This window comes from Pongo pygmaeus, chromosome 2 (assembly GCF_028885625.2).
Source record: "Pongo pygmaeus isolate AG05252 chromosome 2, NHGRI_mPonPyg2-v2.0_pri, whole genome shotgun sequence".
Lineage (NCBI taxonomy): Eukaryota > Metazoa > Chordata > Mammalia > Primates > Hominidae > Pongo > Pongo pygmaeus.
The window spans coordinates 159432325-159459881 of NC_085930.1; the positions used below are offsets into that span (position 1 = coordinate 159432325).

The 27557-nt window shown below is 38.0% G+C and overlaps 1 protein-coding gene and 1 pseudogene across 1 annotated transcript; one reads left to right on the top strand and one right to left on the bottom strand.

Annotated features, from left to right (window-relative positions):
- The first annotated feature begins 193 nt into the window (after positions 1–193).
- On the top strand, positions 194–27557 carry SELENOT (selenoprotein T). The gene is made up of 6 exons (XM_054480262.1): positions 194–431; positions 19550–19660; positions 20208–20334; positions 21950–22037; positions 24125–24278; positions 24774–27557. The coding sequence occupies exons 1-5, from the start codon at positions 295–297 to the stop codon at positions 24247–24249; spliced, it is 588 nt and encodes a 195-aa protein (XP_054336237.1). The 5' UTR covers positions 194–294; the 3' UTR covers positions 24250–24278; positions 24774–27557.
- Positions 10257–10882, bottom strand: LOC129032659 (histone deacetylase complex subunit SAP30-like; annotated as a pseudogene).

The window sequence follows — 27557 nt, forward strand, 5'->3', positions numbered from 1 at the left end:
TCTGCCTCATACATAGGCCCTGTGACACCCCACCAGCTCCTTCGCTCCCTCTCTGCCTTTCTCGTGCCGTCCCAGAGTCTTGCACACTACCAAGATGGTGGTGAGTCGGGACAGTGAAACAGGTCGGCTCTTCGCTCCAGGAGTGTGCGCGGGCGCCGGGCCGCGCAGGCGCATTACTGCTCCCCTCACCCGACCTTGGCTGATCGCGCCTGCGCAGTGGGGAGCAGCCCGCGCCTGGGTTTCGGGCTGGCTGCAGTCTGTCTGAGGGCGGCCGAAGTGGCTGGCTCATTTAAGATGAGGCTTTTGCTGCTTCTCCTAGTGGCGGCGTCAGCGATGGTCCGGAGCGAGGCCTCGGCCAATCTGGGCGGCGTGCCCAGCAAGAGATTAAAGATGCAGTACGCCACGGGGCCGCTCCTCAAGTTCCAGATTTGGTGAGTATGTGCACTGGGCCCCGGCCACCCCGCCGCGCCTCTACTCGTCGCCATTGGCTACGCGAGGCCCCGGCTTCGCGGCCTAGATGGCTGCATCTTCGCTGGCCTCGTAGAAAGGTGCCGGCGCCCTTCCACAGCCAGCCTTCTCGCGGGCCCTTCTTAGCGCGGTCAGGTCGCCCTCCTTTTCCAGGTACAACTGCTCACTTGTTTTTTGCCTCCTAGAACAGTGGGAATGGGGAAGGAGGGCGCGAGAAGGTTAAACGCTGAAAGGCGAAGACGGGGACACCTGTTAGTACGGAGGACCGGTCGGCGGCGTCACGCCATAGCCACCCCGGCTGCCTGCGGAGATGGGGATGAGTAGGCGCCGCGTCGGCGGAGGAGCGCCAAGCGTTTGTCAGTTCACTTTTTCTGCCCTCTTTTCCGGGGTAATGCCGGACGGCTTCGCTGCCTGGCTAGATGAAGGTTAATTCGGGTCGTTGGAGAGGATCCGGGAGTGACAGACGCCGTTTTTCTCCTGGACTTGCTGGGGGGACTGTTGAGTTTGCGAATGGGGCGTCTGACAGCTGGAGCGGGTGGAGGGGAGGTCTGGGGATGCTGGTTCTGTTTGACATTTCCAAAGTGTCAGAAAAGGAGCACGTTGTTCTAAACATTGACAGTTCGCTCGCATTCCCCCCTCACCTGCCTCCCAGGAGTTGCCTGCTCTGGCATCTCGTTCTGCCTTTCAGTTGTCTTGTGTATTCAGCAGATCTCGGCAGTTTTCGACAGTGTTCTTTAAATGATTTTGTTTTTAACCTAATCGTTAGAAGCAGGGCAATGATGCATTTTATACGGTAAGTGGGGTTGCGGGTGGGGATTGAAAGGCTCTGAAGATTGGGGAAAAAACACCAAAATTGTAAAATTATAGAAATGAGAATCTTACACCTCCAAAGATGACATTTTCTCAGGATAAACTGACCATCCCAGGATAGCCAGATTAGTAAATCATCAGAGTCTTGATACATTGGAATGTTGGTGTTGGACATCATTCATTCAAAACCTTCTTTTAAGAACTTCATGTATTAGTATATTAAAGTTTTGATTTTCTACTTCTCCAACTAGCTTTTTACTTAACTCACTGAAGACCAAGCAAATCTTTAAAATAATTTTTAAAAATCGGCTTAAGGTGATGTTTGAGTTAGAAAATAAGATGGTGAGACTTTATTTTTTGAGTGAAAACTAAAAACATTACAATTTTTCCTGATTAAAAACAAACAAGGCCGGGCGCGCTGGCTCACGCCTGTAATCCCAGCACTTTGGGAGGCCGAGGCTGGCGGATCACCTGAGGTCGGGAGTTCGAGACCAGCCTGACCAACATGAAGAAACCCCGGCTCTACTAAAAATACAAAAATTAGCCTGGCGTGGTGGCGCATGCCTGTAATCCCAACTACTTGGGAGGCTGAGTCAGGAGAATCGCTTGAACCCGGGAAGCGGAGGTTGCGGTGAGCCGAGATCGCGCCATTGCACTCCAGCCTGGGCAACAAGAGCAAAACTCTGTCTCAAAAAAAAAAACCTCCCTGTACAGTGTACTATGTGCCTGGAATATATCATCTTTCATGTAATACTGCAAATGGGAGAATGGTTTAACCATTAACTTTTTTCCTTAATTTTTAAATTAGAAGGTGGTAATCATTTTACCAACCTAAAGATTGTTAAGGGTTGTGATACTTACAGATTTAAGTAGTTAAAAAACTGCAATTTTCAAATTATATAATTTTTCTGTATCCTACTTTTATCTCTTGGTTGCATTTTTGCTTTTCCAAAATACCCCTTTTACTTTTGCTTTTTTTGGAACACTTGTCACAATAATTTACCAGGTGTATCTTCCACCAAGGCTATTCATAGCAAGGTTTTCAAAATGTGTAAACAAACGTAGGGAAGGGCATTCAGTCCTTCAAATTAAACTTTAAAAAAAAGTAGTAAGTACTTCAGTTGAACTTTTGATACTTTGTTTTTCTTTGTTTTTAAGTACAGACCTGTCCCAAAAGTCTAATAATTTTCTTTTACAGTCACCCTGAGCATGTTATATAACAAAAATGCTTCCATTTTTAAAATTATTTTTATTTTTATTTTTCTGACACTATCCACCGGAGATCATTTTTTGTTTAATCTGTAGATGGGAAATTATTAATAAGACCCACCAAATACAGATCAACTTAGCTTGTTTGTTGCTTTTTTCCCCCAGAGTTAATCTGTTTATGGTAAAGTGAATATTGGGTTTCTGGTTTTGCTAGAATCTTGTGGACATTAATTTGCAAGTTTGTTTGAGAAAGGACAGGAAGCTAATACATTTGAGGATAAACATAAGAATTTTAAAATTCCATTTGAAGTCATTATTATAAAATGCAGTTTTTCATTAATTACCACTGCTAACCATCAAAAGAGAACTATTTTACCTTCATTTCCACTGACTTTTTCCCCTTATATTGATCATGAGTACTTTATCAAAAATAACTATACCTCAATATATCACCTGGTAATTGTACCACTTTTGCAAATGTTAGTCAACAAAATAGCAACATAGTGCTGAGAGATCAAGCTTGTAGAGTAGCTTAAGACAGAGTTTCCTATTCCTGTTTTTTTTGCTTTCTTCCTGTTTTTTTTTTTTTTTTTTGCTGAGACAGAGTCTCGCTGTGTCACCAGGCTGGAGTGCAATGGCATGATCACGGAGCCTTGACTTCCTGAGCTCTGATGATCCTCCCACCACAGCCTCCCAAGTAGCTGGGACTGCAGACGCACACCACCACGCCTGGCTAATTTTCGTATTTTTTTTAGAGACCGGGTCTTGCCACGTTGCCCAGGCTGTGTGTAATACCTGCTATATGCCAGGAATTAAGCATGCTAAAGATGTGATCATCTCAAGAAGCCTACCAGACTGGCACAGTATTACTTGTGTATCTGAGTCTGTAGTTTATGTTGATTGTGCAATATAATTAGATACTTTTGATTATATTGGCTTCATACTTGGAAAAAAATTTATTCCGCTTATTTGGACGTTTAACATTTAACATAGAAAAAGGAAGTTCTCTAATCAGAGCTTAAAATTCCATTGTTTTTGAGACAGAGTGTTGCTCTGTCGCCCAAGCTGGAGTGCAGTGATGTGATCTCAGCTGACTGCAACCTCTGCCTCCTGGGCTCAAGAGATTCTCATGCCTCAGCCTCCTGAGTAGCTGGGACTGCAGGTGTGCACCACCACGCCTGGCTAATTTTTGTATTTTTAGTGGAGATGGGGTTTCACTATGTTGGCCAGGCTGATCTTGAACTCCTGACCTCAAAGTGACCTACCCACCTTGGCGTCCCAAAGTGCTAGGATTACAGGTTTGAGCCACTGCCCCGGGCTGAAATTCCCTTTTCGTGTTTTCCTTTTATTGATTTTTATAAATTTGTATTGATAGTTACTCTTAGGCATGATGTTTGTCATACATACTTTACTTTCTCCGTTTATGTGATTTAACATGTAATCAGATCTACAGCATTTAATTAGTTGCAGTTTAAAGAGATTATTGGCTACAACCCTTTACAGTTAATATTTACTTGAACATTTGACAACTGAATTTCTGAGAATAGTAGATTAAATGAAATTGAGATTTCAAAACATAAGTAGAATATGGCGGGATTTTCAAAGTTTTGTTAGTTTGAGAATCCACTGCTGTAATTTTAGGACAGCCAACTTCTAAATGTAGTTTTAAGAGGTAAATGAAACAACTGTTACCAAAACAGATTTTTATTTAAATTTACAACTACTCAGCCTTGGCTTTCATAGTATGACAGCAAGAAAATAAAGACCTAAGGTTGATTTGGATGTTGATACTCATCAAGATTAGTAGTAAAATGCTGAATTGGAGAAATTGTGAGTTACAGAGATCATGTTGGTTACTGTAGACTTGATATTTGCATATTCAACAGATATTGGAGCACTTACTCTGTGCGGGCACTTTGCTTCCTGCAGAGAATTCAATTCAGTGCTCTCATGGACTTCACAGGCAAGAGCAGATGCAGCCATTAATCCATGGACTGACCACACACGTAAAATTCAATTTGTGTTAGTGCTGTGAAGAAAGATTATGTGGTGGTATGAGAGATACCTAGTTGGGATCAGAGAAGGTTTCCATGAGGAAATGAACTTTGAACTGAGATTCGAAGGATAAGGTTTATTTGGCGAGAACTTTCCAGGCAATGGGAATAACACGTTCAGTGTACTTATAGTAGGAAAGACCACAGTTTTGCCAGAGAAGCCTAAGCGTACTGACCTCAGAGACCTAAAAGAAGGTGCCGTTAAGAGCTTGAGGGTCTGGCAGGCCGTGCTTAACAAAGACCGTTTGGTTTCCTTGTGGAAAAGACATTCCAGGAGACAAAGAATTGATGGGAAACCATTTAGGGCGGCTTTTGGAGTTGTCCAGGCAAGAGATGATGGAACTTGGAAAAGTAAGGAGGCGGTAGAAATAGAAAGAGATGTATTTGAGAGATCTTTATGTGGTAAATTTAACAGCTCTTGATGATGAATTGTATGTTTGTGGGGAAAGAGAGGTGGCATGAAGTGAGAGATGTCAAAGATGTCAAAGATGATTCCTGAGTTCTGTGGTAATGCTACACCATTCACTGGAATGATAATTAAAATAACAAGTTTTATGAATGTTTTTGGTGGGAGGGAAGGAATCCTGATTTTTGAAGACTAAGGACATAGTAGCCGGGGGAAAACCCCCACAAAGAAATTTTTATCTCCAAAATAGCCATGATAACTGAAACTCAAAAACTTAAATTAACAGTTACTTTATTACATCAAACCTAAAATACGTAATGGATTGTAAGATGTACCATGATTTTATATGCCATTTAGAAGAAAAAAATACTGCCATTTAAATGGACACACTAATGAATAAGATAAATCCTGTGGCTTTTTTGTTTGTTTGTTATTGGTTTTTTAATTTATAGAGATGCTACATATAGCCACGTTTAGTGGCTTACACCTGTAAATTCCAGCTACTCAGGAGGCTGAGGTGGGAGGATCGCTTGCAGCCAGGAGTTCAAGACCAGCCTGGGCAACATAGCGAGACTTTGTCTCTAATTTTAAAAAAAGAAAAATTAGAGATGCTAAATATGGAAAATTATGCTTATTGGTATCAATGAAATAAACGAGTAGTAAGAAGTTGGTGTAGATAGCAGATTAGTAGTAGTAGAGTGTTACCATTTAAAAAAATAGCTGCAGCATCTAATTGAACACCTTGCACATAATAGTTGTTTCCACTTAATAATGAATTAAGTACTTAGTTCAAAGCTTTTAGATATAGGTAAACATGACTGAATGATCTTAAAGGTTTTATATCCTTTTACAGAAAATTGAAACATAATTTCCTAACAGTTTGCCATTAAGGCAAATGCTGGACAATTGAGTTGAGTATATTATTTAGAAATACCAAGATAACCCCTAAATTTTGATTAGTACAGTTAACTGGGAAATTGCTCATATACTGGACTAGCAGTTTAGAGGCCCAGATTCTTATTGTATGTGCCTCTTCTCTGAATGACACTAGATACAGTATTTAATCTCTCTCTTGTTTATTTGTTTTTTGTTTTTTTTTGAGACAGAGCCTTGCTGTGTCCTCCAGGCTGGGGTGCAGTGGCACGATCTCGGCTCACTGCAACCTCCACCTACCAGGTTCAAGCGATTGTCCTGCCTCAGCCACCTGAATAGCTGGAATTACTTGTGTGGATCACCGTGCCCAGCTACTTTTTGTATTTTTTGTAGAGATGGGGTTTCACTGTGTTGGCCAGGCCGGTTTCGAACTCCTGGCCTCAAGAGATCTGCCCACCTAGGCCTCCCAAAGTGTTGGGATTACAGATATGAGCCACTGTGTCTGGTCCGGTATTTAATCTCTTTAGCTCTCAGTTTATTCATTTGTAAAATGAAGATGTTCACCTGTAAAACAAGGATGATTGCATTCCCGTTTACCTCTGATATCCTGTTATTTTATTTTGTGCTGTTAAGAGGTGTAAAGTAAAAAAGTGAAAGCATGTATATACATGTTTATCTTTTCTTTCTTTGTCACTTAAGGGTGTAGTTGGAGCCCTCTGGTTCTACAGTTGCTTTTGAGGATTTAGTCATAAATTCTTTGCCTAGGCCAGTGTCCAGAAGAGTATTTCCTAGGTTTTCTTCTAAGATTTTTATAGTTTGAGGTCTTACATTTAAATCTTTAATCCATCTTGAGTTGATTTTGGCATATGGTGAGAGGTAGGGGTCCAGTTTCATTCTTTGCATATGATTAGCCAGTTTTCCCAGCACCATTTATTGATTAGGAGGTCCTTTCCCCATTGTTGGTTGTAGGTGTGTGGCTTTATTTCTGGGTTCTCTGTTCTGTTCCATTGTTCTACGTGTCTATTTTTGTACCAGTACCATGTTGTTTTGGTTACTATAGCTTTGTAGTATAGGATTGCTTTGGCAGTTTGGGGTCTTTCTTAGTTCTATATGAATTTTAGAATAGTTTTTTCTAATTCCATGAAAAATGATGTTGGTAAGTTGATAAGAATTGTGTTGAGTCTTTAAGATTCCTTTGGGCAGTCTGGACATTTTAGTGATGTTGACACTTAGAATCCATGAACATGGAATGTTTTTCCATTTGTTTGTGTCATCTATGATTTCTTTCAGCAGTGTTTTGTAGTTCTCCTTGTAGAGTCTTCCATCTCCTTGATTAGATGTATTCCTAGGTATTTTATGTCTTTTGTGGTTATCATAAATGGGATTGCATTTTTTATTTGTTTTTTCCACTTGAACGTTACTGTTGTATAGAAATGCTGCTTTTTTTTTTTTTTTTTTTGAGACAGGGTCTTGTTCTGTTGCCCAGGCTGGAGTTGCTAGGTTTTATAATGTCAAACTATAACAAAATTAGTTAAGTGGCGCAATCACAGCTTACTGCAGCCTCAACACCTGGGCTCAGTTGATCCTCCAGCCTCATCCCTGGAGTAGCTAGGACTACAAAGTGCATGCCATCACAACTGGTGCTACTGATTTTCATATGCTGAAACTTGACTGAAGTAATTTATCTGATTTGGGAGCCTTTTGGCAGAATCTGTAGGGTTTTCTAGGTATAAAATTATACATCAACAGTAGACTGGTCGCGGTGGCTCACGCCTGTATCTCCACACTTCGGGAGACCAACGTGGGAGGATCACTTGAGCTCAGAAGTTTGAGACCAGCCTGGACAACATGGTGAAACCTTGTCTGTACTAAAAATAAAAATACAAAAATTAACCGGGCATGGTGATGCATGCCTGTAATCCCAGCTACTCGGGAGGCTGAGGCAAGAGAATTGCTTGAACCTGAGAGACAGAGGCTGCAGTGAGCCAGGATCGTGCCACTGCATTCCAGCCTGGGTAACAGAGTGAGACTCTGTCTCAAAAAAAAAAAAAAAAAGAAAGGAAGGAAGGGAGGGAGGGAGGGAGGGAGGGAAAAGAAAAGAAAAGAAATCATCAACAAAGACAGATAATTTGATTTCCTCTTTTCCCATTTGGATGACTTTTATTTCTTTCTCTCACCTGATTGTTCTGCCTAGGACTTGTAGTATTATGTTGAATAGGAGTGATGAGAGTAGACATCCTTGTTTTGTTCCAATTCTTAGGGGGAATGCTTTCAACTTTTGCCCATTCAGTATGATATTGGTTATGGGTTTGTCAGAGATGGCTCTTACTATTTTGAGGTATGTTCCTTTGTTTAAGTTGTTGAGGGTAAAACTTAAGTTTTGAATACACTGCACCATCAGTAACTTTTCGGCCTGGCCTCCGTGCCTCTACAGGTGGGACTATAAACTTCCAGAATTCTCTGTGCTACTGCTAGTCCTTTTCCTGCTGCCCTGAAACTCTGACACACCCTTGCTACTTATTCTGTTGATGTTTTCTTTTTCTTTTTTTGAGACTGGGTCTCACTCTGTCACGCAGGCTGGAGTGCAGTGGTGCAGTCATTGCTCACTGTAGCCTCGACTGCCCAGGCTCAAGTCATTCTCCCACCTCAGCCTTCCAAGTAGCTGGGATTACAGGCGCGCACTACATGCCTGGCCAATTTTTGTATTTTTTTGTGGAGAGGAGGTTTCACCATGTTGGCAAAGCTGGTCTTGAACTCCTGGGCTCAAGCAGTCCTGCCTCAGCCTTCCAAAGTGTCGCGATTACAGCCAGGAGCCCCCTTGCCCAGCCTTGGCGTTTTCTTTCTTTTTAACACATCCTCTGTCGGGATATAGAAAGTTGGGAATGGGAGCATGGATAGTATCTTACTTCACTGAAGTTGACCAGCTATTTGGTTCTCCCTTTGGGATGAGCCTTAGATCTGTGAGCTTTCAGATAGGAATTTTCCTGAAGCAGAGTTTAGGTAATTTTTCTTAATCTTGACCTTTCTGTCTACCTTATAATTAATATAATTTTCTCCTAGATTTTGTCATTAGGTTGTTGGTTAAAGTGTCAGTGTTTGGTATGATTTATTTTTGTGAATTTTTGTGATTTCAGAATTTGAGTAAGAATTTGATAGGGGCTATGTACCAAAATTACATTACATTAGAGAATTTCATTAGTTTAATGTTTTAAAAGGTAATTTTGGCTGGTAGAAAAAAATGAGGAACAGAGTGAATGATATCAAAGATTCCTAGGAGTTATGTGAATGAAAATGGAGCCCAACGGTTTTACTTATGATTGGTCTCTATTGTCACATTACAGTGCTTACTTTTGAAGGTAGCTTAACTAATTTTGTCATAGTTTGGCATTATGAAACCTAGCAATTGTACCATAAGCAAGACAGTCTTTTCATTAGGTATAAAGGTACCCTTTTCTTTTCATTTTGACAAGGTGTTCATTTGATAAGTAGTTGTGTCATTAAGCAGAACTACTTATGGTTGATTTGATTTGGTTATCTCAGCACTACAAATTCAGGATGTCACTGTGTTTGGTTTTTCTTCAAGTTTGCATCTTAGTAGCCAAAAACAGTCTTAACATTTCAATCAGTCTATTAGACTGGGTTCATGTTTCATTATTTTCAATTTTGCTGGTAGAGAGAAGGAAAGGATAGAATATACATAATTGATGACCTAAGAGAAGTGTGATAGAAAGATACACCAGTGAAATTATTGTTCTTTCTCTCCTTGCTCTTTAATTTGTGTTAGTAGTTTGTGCACTGCTTTCTGGGCTTGCTTCTGCATTACCTTATAATTGTTCCCCAGGGTTTGCTGTGAATTTGTCTCTCTGAAATTAGATTGTGAACTCCTTCAGGAAAGGAGACTAAAAAATGTTTTACTAACATTTAAAGTATCCAAATGCTGTTAACATTTTTCTAATAATGGTGATAACCTACCTACATACATGTGTCACTTTTACATGCCTTATCTCTTGAGTACTCTGAGAACTACCTGTGTATTGCAGGTGTTATCCTACTCATTGTACAGGTGTGGATACTGTGACAAAAGCAGGTTAATGGACTTGACCATTGTCTTGTTGGTTAGTGAGAGAGCTGATTTCCTGACTCTGTATTTAATGGTCTTGCCACAGTACTATTGCATCATGAGTCGTGTGTGTGTGTGTGTGTGTGTTTGTGTGTGTATTTGTTTTTGTTTTCTTTTTTAATAGTAATAACCTTTATTTAAAATAGTTTTTAATTTAGGAAAGCTCATTTTACATGAGTTTCCAACTAATTATTAGAGTCAGAAACAAAATAAAATCAGAAAATCTTTTGCAGAAAAAATACACAAAGAACATTTCTACACGTGAAAAAAGCGGTAAACAGTGTTAACATCCAAGTTTTTAGTCTCAATTCCACATCTAGTGAACACCACTATCAACCTTGAGATCTGATTTGTTCTTGTTATTCTTCACTGATCAGTTGAAATATGTTAAGGTGTCTTTTTCACTCACTGGAATAGACCTAAAGTGGCAACCAACTATCTCAACAAGTTGTGCTTTATTAAGTCCTGGTCTGGTTGGTGGCTTTAAGTGTCTTTTGTATCTCCTAAGTGTATTTACTTGTAATTGGTATAAATCAACCTCTGGGGTATCAAAATCTTGAACAGGTGTATCACCTCCATCATCATCACTCCCTTTTCTCTTCTGTTTCGAATACTCTGAATTAAGTTTTTATGATAATCACATATGTAAAGATGCCTGCGCTCTTATCCAGCTCGATCTTCACCTTCTGGGATATCCTCTTCTGGATCCTCTTGCTGAAGCTGGCGTTGCCTGCCGCCCGACTGCACCGCTCACCGTCGTCCGCAGGCAGCACAGTTGCCAGGAGCCCGGCCTGGCCGCCCCCGGGGGCCCAGCCGCTGAGACCGCCCCTGCGCCCGGCCCCTCAGCCCCGATTTCCCGGACAAGGCACTGGCGACCACAGCGGCCACTGCGGCTGCCGCCTCCCCACTGCGGCTCACCGCATCAGGCGAGAAGCCATTCATGTCTCCGAGCTCCGGGGTACTGGCGCTGACAGAAATCCCCACTCTCCTGGCCGCTCCGTCGGCGGCAATTCACTCTGCACACCAAGTTAGCTGCATGGCAGAACACCAACTGGGCCTGCTGCTGCTGGCGCCAAAACAGTGGACAGTACCGAGGGCCGGGACGCAGAGTCGAGCGTCTCCTGGAGTGGCGACCCATCTCACTGTCACATGGGGTCTTAAGCTTTTTTTTTTTTTTTTTTTTTTTGAGACAGAACCTCGCTCTGTCGCCCAGGCTGGAGTCCGGTGGCGCAATCTTGGCTCACCGTAACCTCCGCCTCCCGGCTCAAGCGATTCTCCTGCCTCAGCCTCCTGAGTAGCTGGGATTACAGGTGCCCGCCACCGCGCCCAGCTAATTTTTGTATTTTTAGTAGAGACAGGGTTTTGGCATGTTTATCAGGCTGGTCTCAAACTCCTGACCCTAAGTGATTGGCCCTCTTCGGCCTCCCAAAGTGCTGGGATTACAGGTGTGAGCCACCACGCCCGGCTATATATATATTTTTTAATGTTGGTCATTCTTTCTAATGTTAAGACATATCCTTTGAGGATAATTAGATTTTGGTGTCATGTAATTTGGGTGGTCTGACATAATTTCGATTCATATTCTGGATCTGCCACCTATTAGTTATATGACTAAAACAAGTTAACCTATCTGAGTCTATTTGCTCATTTATAAAGTGGGCATGATAGAACTTCACAGGATTGTCTTGAGGGTTTAATAAGAATATAGCTAGCTAGCTAGTTTGTTCAAGGACATAGGTATCTGATAAATCTTAATGTTGTTTCCCCTGTTGGTGAGTCAGAACAGAAATAAGAGTTGAAACTGCTGGTAAGCCTATTTTGTCCGTCTTCTTATTTTGCCCATAGTTAAAAAGCCACTTTTGTTATATTCTGCACTAACTTCCAAAGTTCATTTTGTTTTAGCTTTTATTCTTTTAATTAGACATATTATCTAAAACCAAAAAGTCATGTTTCTGAAGCAGAGTTTTTAAAAGATACTTTATATTTCTCATTAAGATTGTTTGTGACTAGACAGAATCCCTACCCACACACAAACTCCAGCTAATCTATTTTTCAAGATCTAAGTTAGAGTTCTTGGCATTATTCACATTTTTACTGTACCTTCTTGAAGATGAAAGAGTCCGAAAGATTTAAAGATTTTTGAGCAGAATTAGACATAAAAAACTGTCACAGTTTGGTGTTGCTATAATAGAATATCACAGACAAGGTAATTTATAAAGAAAAATTTCTTTCTCATAGTTCTGGAGCTGGGAAGTCCACTGTCAAGGTGCTGGCAGTTGGTGAGGGCCTTCTTGCTGAGTCAGCTCATGCTGGAAGGTCAAAGAGAGGGCAAGCAAAAACAGGTGATTGAACTTGCAGCCTCACCTCCCATTAGACCCTGCCTCCCAACAGTGTTGCATTAGGATTATTTTCATCCTATGCTTTTTGTAGGACATATTCAAACCATAGCACAACATACTTGTTAAAATTTTTAATCACTGTTAAAGCATGTTTCTTTGTTATACGTGGAAAGCATTGCCTAGTAATAACTTACTAGTCTTAAGGTAGTTTTCTGAAAAAAAATAAGAGTGGACATAGTACAAACATCTTAATACATTTTTTGATTTGTTTCGTGGAGTGTTATGTGATATAAATTGCAGTTGTACAAAAGCGAATAAAGGAAGATAATTGTAAAATCTGATGCAGCAAAGGTTAAATACTTTAGGGACATTCTCTTCACTAAATTATGCAGAAGATGGGAACATTTTGGTGTTTTTTTTTTTGTTTTGTTTTTTTTTTTAGAGAAAAAGACCCAGAGATGATTGAGAGGTTCAGGTTAATTAACATGACGGTGCATTCATCTCATTAGGTTCCCTAAGATTCTCGACACATGGTGTGTTGGCCACTTGATTGATTCACAGGTTTTTTGAAGAGAGGATCTTTGCAAGATGGCTCTTCTGCTCTTGAAGACTGGCAGTAGTTACAGGTACAGATAGATATGTTACTGGTTTTGTACAAGATGCAAAAGATGAATGGTAGTGAAGCCACCCTGGCCACAGGAGAAAGCACATGCAGGAGAAAGCACATTCATCAAGAGACAGTACACTTTAGGCTTATTTTTTTTTTTTAATCCAAGGCTTTGGGATCAAGAGAAGGTAAGGTGCTATTGAACAGTTTTGAGTATTGGCACCACAGTGCCAGAAAAAGATAAATTGGGCTTATAGATGCTGTTATAATAAACATTATAAAATGAGAATGCTAACAAGTACAAAGAAAATAGATATATAAAACTTTTATTCGAGTTAGCTGGCTATTCTGTTGGAGATTCTTAGGAGCTGCAAATGGAGGCAGGTGGGGGATGACTAGTGAGAGAAGGCTCAAGTGAGGGACATCCTTCCTATTAGTAATTCTTAGAAGCTACAGATTAGCTTGTCAGATTTAAAATGTTAGTCAAAATAAATATACCTGAAGTTTCTTGCTTGGAAAAGCAGGTCAGATGTGATTAGAAATGGAGGTGGGTTTTTTTTTTTTTTTTTGATGGAGGATTTTAGAAGGCAATAGTTAGAATTTAGAGCTAGAAAGGATCTTACACATGAAAATACAAAAAGTAGACTTTGTAGGTTTATCTAAGATTTTTATTTAGTGACAGAGCTAGAACTAGGATCCAGGGTTTCTCTTTCATGGTTAGTTCAGCTAGGAAGAATATTTGAAGAAGCCAGGGTAATTAAGATGAACCTTGATAGGTATAGGAAAGAGGTAAGAGAACAAAAATCCAGTAGGTAAGAAGATGGAAGAACCTTAAAATCATTTTTATAAGAAATAGATATTATTTATTTAGAATTTATGAGATGTTTCACAGAGGGCTTGGAGTGGGAAAATAATTGAAATTATATAGACCATAGAAATACTTCTATAAAACGTTTGTTAAAATTGATTCTATAATTCATTGTCATTTGAATAAAGTGGGCCTGTGTCAATATTAATCAAGTGCTGTTTGAATGTCTACTTTCAAGTAGCTGGGACTACAGGTGCATGCCACCATGCCCAGCTAATTTTTGTATTTCTTGTAGAGACGAGGTTTCACCATGTTACTCAGGCTGGTTTCAAACTCCTGAGCTCAAGCAATACACCTCCTGCCTTGGCCTCCGAAAGTGCTGGGATTACAGGCGTGAGCCACTGCACCCAGCCAAAGTGAGAAATGGTTTTACACAGGTGAATACTATGATGGAATCTACACTCAGGCAGCTGAATTGATTGGAGGAAGGATAGGTGGAAAGCAGCATACCAATTATTATAATAGTTGAAAGGCAGCTATGGGCATGTGGTGGTAAGCCCAGTTGTAATAGAAAAAGCAAATAACAGAGCTGAGTTGGAGGACTGTTTTGAGAGAAGCAGGCTGGATATGTAAGGAATATTATATTCAGAGTGCATTTGTTTCTCTCAGTCTGTGTTCCTTTTTTTCCTCATCTCTTTCCAACCTGTGTTTCTTATAACTAGTCTTAAATCTTTTCTCTTATTTAGTAATGATGGAAATGCTAAAAAAGAAAAAAAAAATTTTTGTTTTAACAAATTGAGGAAAGGCATGGTAACTCATGCCTATAATCCTAGCACTTTGGGAGGCCAAAGAGGGAGGATCACTTGAGGCCAGGAGTTTGAAACCACCATGGGCAACATAGTGAGATCTCATCTCAACAAAAAATTTAAAAATAGCTGGGCATGGTGGCACGTGCCTATAGTACCAGTTGTTGAGGAGACTGAGGCAGAAGGATTGCTTATTTCCTGTTTATCTTGTACTTTTACCTGTTGGTTGTAGAATGATTTCAGGTGACATTTGAATAAACCCAATAAAGAAGCCAGGACCCTCCATGTCTTAGAAGCCACGTTAGGTTCATTTTGTGTGTATTTCTACACTGGTAGACACTGTAATGCTCTAAGAGTGCTGCAGCTGTAAGAGAAATCACCTGGTCTCATATAATATAGTTCCTTAACCTGATAAGCTACTACTTGTGTAGTGTTGTTTTTGCAACTTAAAAAACAACAACAACAGAAAAAAGCACGCTTTTTATCTTCATTCAAAGTGTTTGCAACTGTTTTTGTTTGGTTTGGTTGGGTTTGGTTTGGTTTTTGACAGTCTCACTGTCTCCCAGGCTGGAGTGCTGGAGTGTAGGAGTGCAGTGGTGTGGTATTGGCTCACTGCAACCTCCGCCTCCTGGGTTGAAGTGATTCTCATGCCTCAGCCTCCCAAGTAGCTGGGACTACAGGCACGTGCCACCATGCCCTGCTAATTTTCATATTTTTAGTAGAGACAGGGTTTCACCATGTTGGCCAGGCTGGTCTCAAACTCCTGACCTCAGGTGATCCACCCGCCTCAGCCTCCCAAAGTGCTAGGATTACAGCACTGCACTGGCCGATAGTAACTTTTTAAAATCCCAGTTCTTCATTTCTAGAGAAGGAACTCTGTTTGGATCTTCTTGTTACAGGTTTGTATTTCTGGACCATCAGCTATGACAAGGAATTAGGCCTCGTTGTGTAAATGGGACCCAGTGCTATGTGTGGATGGCTATTGTGAATCAAACGAGAGAGTGAATTGGAGAGATTGTGAAAATAGGAAACCACAAACTAGTATTTATTTTGTAACAGTAAATATCTGAGATCTTGTTCATGTTGTCTTTTAATGAGGATGCGAGAGATTGGGGTTTATGATGGGCCCAGGTTTGATATAAGTAGGCATTTGACTCCAATTAGCAGCAAATGTAATAGAGAAGGTGAAAGTGGGATGGTTGGCACTATGAATTAGGACACTGAACACATACTGCTCTGTCATCCAGGCTGGAATGCAGTAGTGTGATCTCAGCTTTCTGTAGCCTTGACTTCTTAGACTCAAATGATCCTCCCACCTCAGCCTCCCGAGTAGCTGGTACTTCAGATATGTGGTACCATACCTGGCTAATTTTTTCTTTTTGTTTGTAGAGCTGGTGTCTCACTGTATTGCCTAGGCTGGTCTTGAACTCCTGGGATCAAGTGATCCTCCTGCCTCAGCCTCCCAAAGTGCTGGGATTACAGATGTGAGCCATGATGCCCAGCCTATGATAGACTTTAAAAAGCACAAAATCAATTTGAAATAGCATGGACAAGAGATTTTGCTGTATTTTCGAAATTTCCTTTCTGTTCTGCATAGATCATCTAATATGTAAGCAAGATCTTCTTTTAGAAAAGTACTGTTTCCAAAATATTTTAAATCAAGCAATTGCAACAGTTGATTCCATATAATAAGGTATATCTGTATTACTAGAAGGGGATTTGCAAAGTGATAGCACTTAAGATTTCTTAGCCTGGTGTGGTGGCGGGTGCATGTAGTCCCAGCTACTGGGGAGGCTGAGGCAGGAGAATGGCGTGAACCCGGGAGGCGGAGCTTGCAGTGAGCCGAGATCGCGCCACTGCACTCCAGCCTGGGCGACAGAGCGAGACTCCGTCTCAAAAAAAATAAAAAAAGATTTCTTTTCGGCTAGGCATGGTGGCTCACACCTGTAATCCTAGCACTTTGGGAAGCCGAGGCGGGTGGATCATGAGGTCAGGAATTCAAGACCAACCTGGCCAACATGGTGAAACCCCATCTCTACTAAAAATACAAAAAAAATTAGCTGGGCACGGTGGCGGGCGCCTGTAATCCCAACTATTCAGGAGACTGAGGCAGGTGAATTGCTTGAATGCGGGAGGCGGAGTTTGCAGTGAGCCGAGATCGCGCCACTGCATGCTAGCCTGGGCAACAGAGCGAGACTGTCTCAAAAAAAAAGAAAGATATCTTTTCAGGAGTTAGGTTTAATTCCTAAGGACATTTAGTCCGGGGCAGAAGGATAGGCAGCTGATGCAACATTTTTAATATGTTCATATATTTATTTGGAGGTGTACTGGGAGAGGCAGTTTTAACTCATTGACCCAAAAAGAGTGGAATAATTTGAAAGAACTGGGTGAGATGGTAGAGGTGATGGTTACTAGCTCTTTACCATGTATACCTTTAACATTTGTCCACCTTGGTATGTTACATTTTGGAAGACATCTGTTAGCAGTAGTGATTGCTGCTTCACAACAGAAAAATTATTTTAGGGAAAGCAATTATATAGGAAAAAGCTTTCCTTGGTTTTCACAAGTCTGGAAGCAAATATAAGGAGGAATATGCATAAGTAAACTTGTCTAAAAATATGTTGTGGCTGTCTTATAAACTGCTTTATTTTTCAGAAGTAAGAAAAGTTCAGTTTTAAAGTCCTTTTTGGAATCTGAGATTATTAGCTAAATTCTATTTGGAGTTTCACACAAAGGTCTAAGACTTAACTGAAGATTTAGGGCCTGATGAACCAAGTAGATATATGCTTCTAAACACATTAGCCAGAAAAGTGGGTAACTATAGGGGGAATCTGACTGTTAGTTCAGCCTGCGCATATGCACATCTCTAGTTGAGTCTCTTAGGGTTTCCCGTAAGGGACTTCTTGGGGCTCATAAGCTTGGTCCTCTCAGAAGAATCTCTATATCTTCATCATGGAAAAACCCAGGAGGCCAATTACGTAGGTACCCGATGGTGGCATTGTGGACAAAGGGAACTTACTTCCTGGACATATGAAGGATAGCTCTTGAATCATCTAATTGTTAAATTTGGGGTCTAGTGGAAAGGGCCTAGGACCCCAAATCACAAAGACTGTGTTCTGGTCCCATCCCTGGCACTCAGTGAGGACAGGACCGTATCTGTGTTACTCACCACTAAATACTCACTGCCTACTACAGTGCTTACCATGTAATAAATAGGCATTCAGTAAATATTTGAGTGAGTGAAATAATACATTGGATGCATAACTTCGGAAAAGTCGCGTTATCTCTCTGGGTTTCATTTTTCCCCCCTTCATCTATAAAATACAAGTTTTGACTAACCAAGTCTCTAGTTCTCAAATTACTGCATTAAAAGTTAGAAAGATACAATTATTTTAGATAATCAACTCCATTGTAAACACCAGTGCAAACTTGGGCATTGATATCAGGTGGCATTTCTTGGTTTTAAGGTAGTTAGGCTTATAGGTTATCTAGATTATTTTTGTAAAACAAAAGCAATATTAAACTTTTTTTATATTTGCCTTTGCTTTTTTGGTATAAAGAAAGGATTAATAAAATTTTTTGCAGAGAAAGCAATTGTGGCAGAATATTAATATGTGATGAATCTAGATGAAGTGTTTATGTAAGATCTTTATACTATTATTACAACTTTTCTGTAAATTTGAAATTATATTAAATTAGTAATTTGAACTCAGAAAAGCCCAGCATGTGGTGAGAAAGAATAAAAAGTACAACAATGGTAATAATAAAACATTAGGTGGATGTGAAGGATAGTATTTGGAGATTCATAAGTTCACTTAAGTGTAGAGATTTGTATCTCTTTGCAAAATATTTAGACTTGTAAGGGACATTCATTCTAAATGTAGAGGAAATATTCACTGTAAAGAAAGACTGGTGAATTTCTCACTTACCGTTCCCCCACACCCCCCCAAAAAAACACAGGTTTTCTTAAATTGAGATCTACTAATATTTTTTTGCCATTTTACCCTGTCAGATAGAAACTCCATGCTGTTCCTTTGGCTTGGGTAGTAGTGGTTATCATTTTTTTTCCTTGATTGACAAAGCCGGCACCTCAGATTTTACTATAACTTAATTACTGACCCTGCTTCCTCTGTACCAAGTGGTACCTTATGATATTATCTGTTCCTTAACTTAGAATTTAGTGAACTTTAGTGTTTAACAATATTACCTGAATTTGTAAGCTCTTCTGTTGATATAAATGTACCATCTTCTTTTTTCTCTCATATGCACTCTGGTGGCATATTTCCTTTTTTTTTTTTTTTTTTGCTGGGGCAACATCTATCTGAAAGTGAGTTGCTTAGAGACTTTAGAGACTTTAATCTCCCGAGTAATGGATTTTCTGTCCATATTATTGAAAATTATGTTCCCAATCTTCGTTTTCCTTTGCAAGGTAGAATCAAATTTTAGAGTTAGAAGGGTTCTAAGTCTAAGTTCCTTTTGTTGTGCTTCGGCAAACAAGTTTGCCTGGTTAAGGGCAGAATGGGAATAAGAACCAGAGTTTCATTCTCTCATGCCTTGATTTTTTGTTTTTTGTTTTTTGTTTTTAAAGTCTTGTGTCCCAAATTTGAAAGTCTCTAGTTCAGATGAATAAGAAGAATTGTTTTCATTTCACTGTTTATACAAGTAATTGATACTTCCCCAAAAAGGCCAAATCTGTGTGAGAGCTCAAAGTATGCTGAATGTGAATAGGTATTTGCTGTTGTCCAACAGTAACCCAAATCTATAAAGTTTAATGTTCTTTTTTTTTTAAACTTAAAAAAAATCAGGCTGCATTACTGGCATATATAAAGTTTAATGTCTTAATGGAAGGATTTGAGGGGGTGGTAACTGAAATATGTGAAATGTATTTAAAAAAACTCAATGTATTTGTCATCCTGGTTCAATTATTATGAATTTGTGACTGATTTTGAGAAAAATTTGTAATCTTGATAATTTTTAGGCTTTATCTAACTACAAAATAAATCTAGATATATGCTAAACGACTTAATGGAAACACTTATTTTTCTGCAGTGTTTCCTGAGGTTATAGGCGGGTGTTTGAGGAGTACATGCGGGTTATTAGCCAGCGGTACCCAGACATCCGCATTGAAGGAGAGAATTACCTCCCTCAACCAATATATAGGTAAGAAATTTTAATAACTTAAAAAGAAAACAATGTATTTGACTTTATAAATGTTTGTGAATTGGTTTAATTAGCTGTCCTTAGTTATTGTAATTACTTAGTTGGTTATAATAATATACAGAGAATGCTGTTTTATATATAACAAGTTTATTTGACCCAATATAGAAGGCTTTTTCCGTAAGAAGGAATAGGGTCATTTCAGAGATGGCAACCCTTCTAAAGATGTGTTTTCATGTGTATTTTTAATTGTGGAAATAGAATAACAATCCTAAATTTTTATAGAAAGTGGTATTAAATTCTGTATTTCATAAAATAATAGTATTTTTAAAGACCAATTCTGTATAAATTTGTAGGTTAATTTTTCAGGTGATTTTAAATATATTAAACATTTTTGTTTTAAAACTGCACAATAAACTTTAATTGCTTTTTCTATAAGTAGCTTTTAGATTTGGTGTCTAGAAAATCTTTACATACACTTGAATTACTAAATTTTAAAGAAGATTGGAAATTGTGGCTTCTGATTATTTTCTTTCTTTTCTTTTGATAGACACATAGCATCTTTCCTGTCAGTCTTCAAACTAGTATTAATAGGCTTAATAATTGTTGGCAAGGATCCTTTTGCTTTCTTTGGCATGCAAGCTCCTAGCATCTGGCAGTGGGGCCAAGAAAATAAGGTATGTAACTTAATAGCTTTGGTAACTGTAGGTTTTTACGTTGTCAGTGAAATATTCTAATAGATTTTCTTATTTTGAATACTTGTTATTGATTCACCTGTTAACATGTATTATTTTAATTTATACCAGTTTTATCTCTGGGGAAGTCACTTAACCTCCCTTCATCTTCATTTCCATATTGATATATTAAGAATGATTAGGTCTTAACCTTTTTATTTTGGGGGGATAGGGAGGTGTTAGTTTAGTATAACCTGGGCACAAAATACTTTGTTATCTGATTTTGATTATATTACTTAGGTCAAATCATATCCAGCAAAACATAATATATACATAATGCAAGCCTTTTAAACCAATTAATGTCATATTAGTGGGTTGATTCACATTAAAAAGGGAATTCCCATTAACTTGTTCTTATCAAAACTCCTCTCTCTCTTTTTAAATTATTTGTCCTTTGCCTGTTCTGTTTATGGATCTGTTTGACTAATTGCCTGAAAGAAACAATAAAAATATACTTAAGAACTTTGTGCTGTTTCTCTTTTCATTTGTAGGGTCTTGTTGCCACATACATTCTTTCTAGATTACTCTTATTTTAATTTATTTTACTTAAAATCATTGTTTCTATAGGGCTTACTCTGTCCTGTCTAAAATGGGTCTAATTTTTATTTTTCTCATGGATTAGATTTTTTTAGGCTTCCTTTTATGAAGTCTTCCTTTTTAGAGTCTTCTATCTGATCTTGTCCTTTAATTCTAGGCTGAATACCTTTAGCAGACTCCTGCATAGCTGTACTTCTTTTTCTTTGGGAACCATTTCTTTCCAGTAACAGGCAGGACTTCTTAATATAAATATCTTCAAGTGGTATCTCTAATTGAAATATATCTCTGCCTTGTAGGTTTTATGACATTTCCTTGTGTATTGTTCCCATGAAAATAGACTTAACATTCCCAAATGGGAGAGTAATTCCTATAAAAACAAACCCCACCTAGCTCCTGTGGGGCAGTAGGGAAAGCTCTTTCTCATCTGCTGTGAACATTTGATTTATTTTTCTGAAACAGCTTGCTGTGAATTGGCATTCTCACTGCATCCTACTTTTAGTCCTGTGATTTTGTTAAAGTAAAATTTTCTGTCCAACAAGAAACACCTCGCCGCTTTTGGGAGAGAGTATAGATTTGCCTTTGAAAGGTGAATGAATATACTTTAATATGCCTGTGCTTTCTAACCTACTTCTTTCTTAGTTTGACTTAAAATGATTTGTTTGAAACATATACAGGTTGTATTGAATATTATATGGAGTTACTAATTTTGCATCACAAGTCTCTTATGAATTCATATATTATAAAAATGGTAAAGTGAACTCTTATGCTTATATTCTTTTGTTTAACTTATTAAGGCTATTATGAAATCTCTTAGAAATTCTGTGTACATTATGAATATCATCTATAAGTGCTTCAGCATGTATGGAGCTGCAAATTAATACTGGTTTACTTTTGCTCTATGTATGTTATCTGAACATATGGAATAGCAGTAATAGTTTTTATGGGAACTTTTAAAGTAGATTAAAAAGAGCATTTACCAAAAATGACTTTGCCTGTTGTGCTTAATTATATTTTCTTTTAGGTCTATGCATGTATGATGGTTTTCTTCTTGAGCAACATGATTGAGAACCAGTGTATGTCAACAGGTGCATTTGAGATAACTTTAAATGGTAGGTTCTGAATAGTTTGCATTTTGTGATCGATTTTAAATGATTTATAATGAGTATCAAGCTTTTATCTTTTATAATAAGATAAACTTCTTTAGTGTTTGTATAAAAGTAAGTATTTGAAAGAAATTGAAAATTCAGGAGATAGAAGAATTTAGAAAATTTTAACTTTTTTTTTAAATTCGCTCCCTCAACTTAATCTCCTTACCTCTGCTTGAACTTCACACCTTCAAATTCCTTGAGGAGTTGGCCCTATTCTTCTATCAGATTGTCTCTGTGAATTTTATCTACGCCCATGGCTTTAAAATAACATCTGTATGACTGTATATCCCTGAATGTATATCTCTCGATCTCTCTCCTAAAATGCTATGCTCAAGAATCTTAAACATAACCTACTCTAAAATAAACTCTTGCTTACTTCTCCTTCCTATAATGTCTGTAAACTCTTTGCTCCTCCTTTGACATTTCTCATTTATTTAATGATACCATCATTTGTCTACTCAGTTGCCCATGCCAGAAACCTATGATAACATCACCGTCTTCCCTAGTCCCCCTATTTAATGGATTACCAAGTCTTCTCAGTTCCACCTCCTAAATTTCAAAAATCTACCTTCTGTTCATCTTAACTGCCACCACCCTAGTCCAGGACACAATTAACTTGTTACCCTCTTCTGCGTTCTCTAAACCAGGGGTTGGCAAATACGGCCTATGAGCTAACAATGTTTTTTACACTTTTTGGTTAAAAAAAAAATAAAACTAATGTTTTATGACACATGGAAACTATATGAAATTCCAACTTCTGTGCTTATAACTAAAGTTTTGGTTTGCATCAATGAAAAATTTGTAGAAATTTATCTTTATATTATATAAGTACCTACATAACGTTCTTGATTTTTGTCTCTTGGTCCATAAAGTGTAAAATATTTACCATCTGCCTTCTTACAGAAAAATTGACCAATATCTGTTCTAAACAATAACTTTTTTTTTTTTTGAGACAGAGTCTTGCTGTGTCGCCCAGGCTGGAGTGCCGTGGTGCGATCTCGATTCACTGCAAGCTCTGCCTCCCAGGTTCGCGCCATTCTCCTCCTCAGCCTCCTGAGTAGCTGGGACTACAGGCGCCCACCACCACGCCTGGCTAATTTTTTGTATTTTTAGTAGAGACGGAGTTTCACCCTGTTAGCCAGGATGGTCTTGATCTCCTCCGCCTCCACCTCCCAAAGTGCTGGGATTACAGGTGTGAGCCACCTCGCCCAGCCTAAACAATAACTTTTTTAATGCAAATTTTGTCTTGCTGCTTGAGTGTTCCCAATTCATTAAGTAACTTGACTTTGTTCTCAAGATAAAGACCAGAACATTTAATCTGCAAAAGGCTCTGCATGATCTAGTTCAGTGGTTAGCAAGCTGTGGTCCTACGGACCATATCCTCTGCTGCTTGTTTTGTAAATAAAGCTTTATTAGAACACAGCCGTGTCCATTTGTTTATGTATTGTTACAGCTGCATTTAGGCTACAAGAGTTGAATAGCTGTGGCAGAGACTATGTATCTTCCCTAGCCCAAAATGTTTACTTTCTGTCCCTTTACAGTTTATTGACCCCAGTCTAATCCTTTCCACCTTCCCATCCTCCCTTATATCACTCCTCTTCTATATTTCTCTCAGCTGTGCTGATTTTCTCTTATTTTCACGTGCCAGGCTACTTTCTGGTCTTTACATTTCTGTTCTCTCCCTCAAAGGTTTTCTACTATCATGAATCCCCACTCTGTCTTGGTAATTTTTCTTTATCTTTTAGATCTCAATTTAAATGATACTATTTCTCTGACTAGACAGGGAGAGCCTTGTGTATATGTCCCTCCTAGTACAGTAGTGCCTTTTAGTTTTAGTTCTAAGTACACAATTGTAATTTTGTAGCCATTTGTGTAGTTCTTTTGACATTTCCCCTACTGGAATGTAAAGTCCCTAAGAGCAAGCAGTGTACTTTTTTGCTTACTTTTGTATCCCAGTTGTGTACATAGATGATAAATATTAGTGGGATGAATGCATATTATAAAATCATCTTTAATTTTTTGGGGGGCGGTGCCATTTATTTTTATAGATGTACCTGTGTGGTCTAAGCTGGAATCTGGTCACCTTCCATCCATGCAACAACTCGTTCAAATTCTTGACAATGAAATGAAGCTCAATGTGCATATGGATTCAATCCCACACCATCGATCATAGCACCACCTATCAGCACTGAAAACTCTTTTGTAAGTTGTTTAAAATATAGCTAATGTATAGGTTTCTGTTGATTCTTATGACTCAGCAAGTTAGTAAATATTACATGTATTATCACTTGAGTTTCCAATTTAAGATTAAACGGAGGGATTTGTTCTTCATTAAAATGTTGAAGTGTATGAAGAGAGTTCGGCCCTGCCAAAATAAAGTCAGGTTGTTAGTAATTTTATCTTCAAGGCTTAATGATTGGGTCTGTAACCTTATTTTCTTTACTCTAAATTCCTAATGGCCAGAGTTGATATATTATGCTAGAGGTGTGTATACTTCTTGTCCTTACCTTCAAGTAATTAGTTCCTGAGAGTATGCAAATTCTTTGAACATACTCAAGATAAAAAATTTATAGGCAAATGTGTGAACATAGAGAGGTATTAGTTAACTTTTTCTTTGTGATCAGTGAATTCACTTTCTGAAGAGTTTTTATGAGTGATTTTTGCAATAAAATATTCCTTTTTCTGTGTATCTTTCAGGCATTAAGGGATCATTGCAAGAGCAGCGTGACTGACATTATGAAGGCCTGTACTGAAGACAGCAAGCTGTTAGTACAGACCAGATGCTTTCTTGGCAGGCTCGTTGTACCTCTTGGAAAACCTCAATGCAAGATAGTTTTTCAGTGCTGGCATATTTTGGAATTCTGCACATTCATGGAGTGCAATAATACTGTATAGCTTTCCCCACCTCCCACAAAATCACCCAGTTAATGTGTGTGTGTTTTTTTTTTTTTAAGGTAGACATTACTACTTGTAACTTTTTTTCTTAGTCGTATTTGAAAAAGTAGAAAATTGAGTTACAATTTGATTTTTTTTCCAAAGATGTCTGTTAAATCTGTTGTGCTTTTATATGAATATTTGTTTTTTATAATTTAAAATTGATCCTTTGGGAATCCAGTTGAAGTTCCCAAATACTTTATAAGAGTTTATCAGACATCTCTAATTTGGCCATGTCCAGTTTATATAGTTTACAAAATATAGCAGATGCAAGATTATGGGGGAAATCCTATATTCGGAGTACTCTACAAATTTTTGTGTATGTGTGTATGTGCGTATGATTACCAGAGAACTACTAAAAAAACCAACTGCTTTTTAAATCCTATTGTGTAGTTCAAGTGTCATGCCTTGACCAATCTAATGAATTGATTAATTAACTGGGCCTTTATACTTAACTAAATAAAAAACTAAGCAGATATGAGTTAAATTTAAAAGTTTCAATTTATTGCTCAATGTACCTGTTAACATTATATTTAACAATTGCTTAAATTTTTGTTTTTGATTTATGGATAATTTCTTAAGAGTACACACTTTAGATACACAAATGTTCATTTACCATCTTTAGGATCATTGAAACTCATCTCACTAAAGAAAGTTCACTTGAACCTCTTTATAGCATTGATACTAGGTGAACAGAAATTACCTGACTAATAATTTATCTAACATCATATATCAGAATTTTATTGTATATGATGAACAAAACTTAAAATTTTTTAAATTTAATTTTTAAATACTGTTTCAGAGTTCTAAAAAGGCAGTTTTTAAAAAAACTTAAATTGATAAAAACTGTAAGAATAATTTAGCAGAAATAGAACCAGAATGTAGAAAAGTAGTCATGTAACAGCAGTAATAACATACTTCAGCTTCCATATAGGAATAGAAGTGGTAGAGCCAAAAGTGATTTAGGAAAAAGTTATAAGGTACAGGTTGAGTATCCCTTTTCCAAAAATGCTTAGGACAAGAAGTATTTCAGATTTCATAATTTTTTTCAAAGTTTGGAATATACTTTTTTCAAAGTTTGCATTATACTTACCAGTTGGGCATCCCAAATCTGAAATCTGAAATGTTCCATGAGCATTTCCTTTGAGTGTCATGTTGGCACTCAAAAAGATTCAACATTGAGTCCACTTAACACTTAGGTGTTAGAAGACCTAACTTTCTGTAACAATTAACCTTACACTTTGTTTGTCATCGAATATTTGTTGAATGCATGTCAGGTAATGGTCTTGATTGTGATAGCTTCAAGGTGGAGCATACTGTAATCTCCAGATGCTAGGAAGTTAGTCTAATAATTCACTGCAGAAAATTGGTTAAGTGGCTGTCCTTTTAATTAAGAGTGTGGAGTCATAAACTTAAGTTCTTCATATAGTGACAAGAGTCCTTAGAGATTGTTATTCAAGTTCCTTAGAAATTGTTATTTAGATATAATATCATCTTGTCTTTGACTAGAGCTTGAAACCTTGTTATCTGATTGTGTACCACTCCAAATTCTCTGCCTTCTGCAAGTTGAATGTCTTGCTGAATGTGTCTAGGAGTTCATCTTCAGTAATCGACATTCCACTAGTGCCATAGTTAACTTCATGACATGTAGACATTCAAAACTTGAGCCTTGGATGTTCCTGTGGACCTGACAGTTAAAAATATAAAGAACCTAAGATTCAGTTCCAACTATCTCTTTTGCCTTGGGTTGAATAACTTATCTTTTGGAGAATAGCTTTAAGTGGCTTAGACACTGATAAAATTCAGCTATATTGTTGACACTCATCTCTTTTGTCTTATGCTTAGCCATATTTAAATCTTGAATTTAATAGAGTCTAGTGAAAAAATGAGTGGGAAGAATGAATATAAAAGTAATAATATAAGGAAAAAGGGAAAGTAAACTATTTAGAATGTAGTTTTGTTGTATTCCCAACATTTCAATATTTATTAGTTACTTGTAAATAACTGTGGCTGTGTAGTTTATAAATGTCTGTGCACTATATTAATTAGACCATAGAACATGCCAGCAGGTTGGCTAATGCTATGGGGGTTTTTACCACAGTTGCCATTGTGGAAGAAATTATTTGGTACATTAATAAAAAAAGTTGGTAAAACATGGTTTTATACTTCAGTGTATAAGATGTGCAAGACAAATATGCTTATTTCCTTTTCTAGAATATAAGTGATATTATTTGCTCATGACACTAACACTATTAATGACAGGAGTCAATCAGCCTTTACAGCTATCAAAATATAATGAGATCCCAATGATGATTCTTTTTTACTTTGAATGTTAATTAGTTTGGGACTTTGATTGGCTGGCAAACATTTTATCATTTTCAGAATTTAATTTAGATTTCAAAAATAGCTTACAGGATTTTAAACATGGTGTGGTATTTTAAAGACTTTTTTTTAAAAAAGAGATCTTTTTGAGAGAAACAAATGAGGATTGTAAAGTTTGGGGACTTACCTCTGTAGCATTGTGAAAATAAACTTTTATTAAGCTGA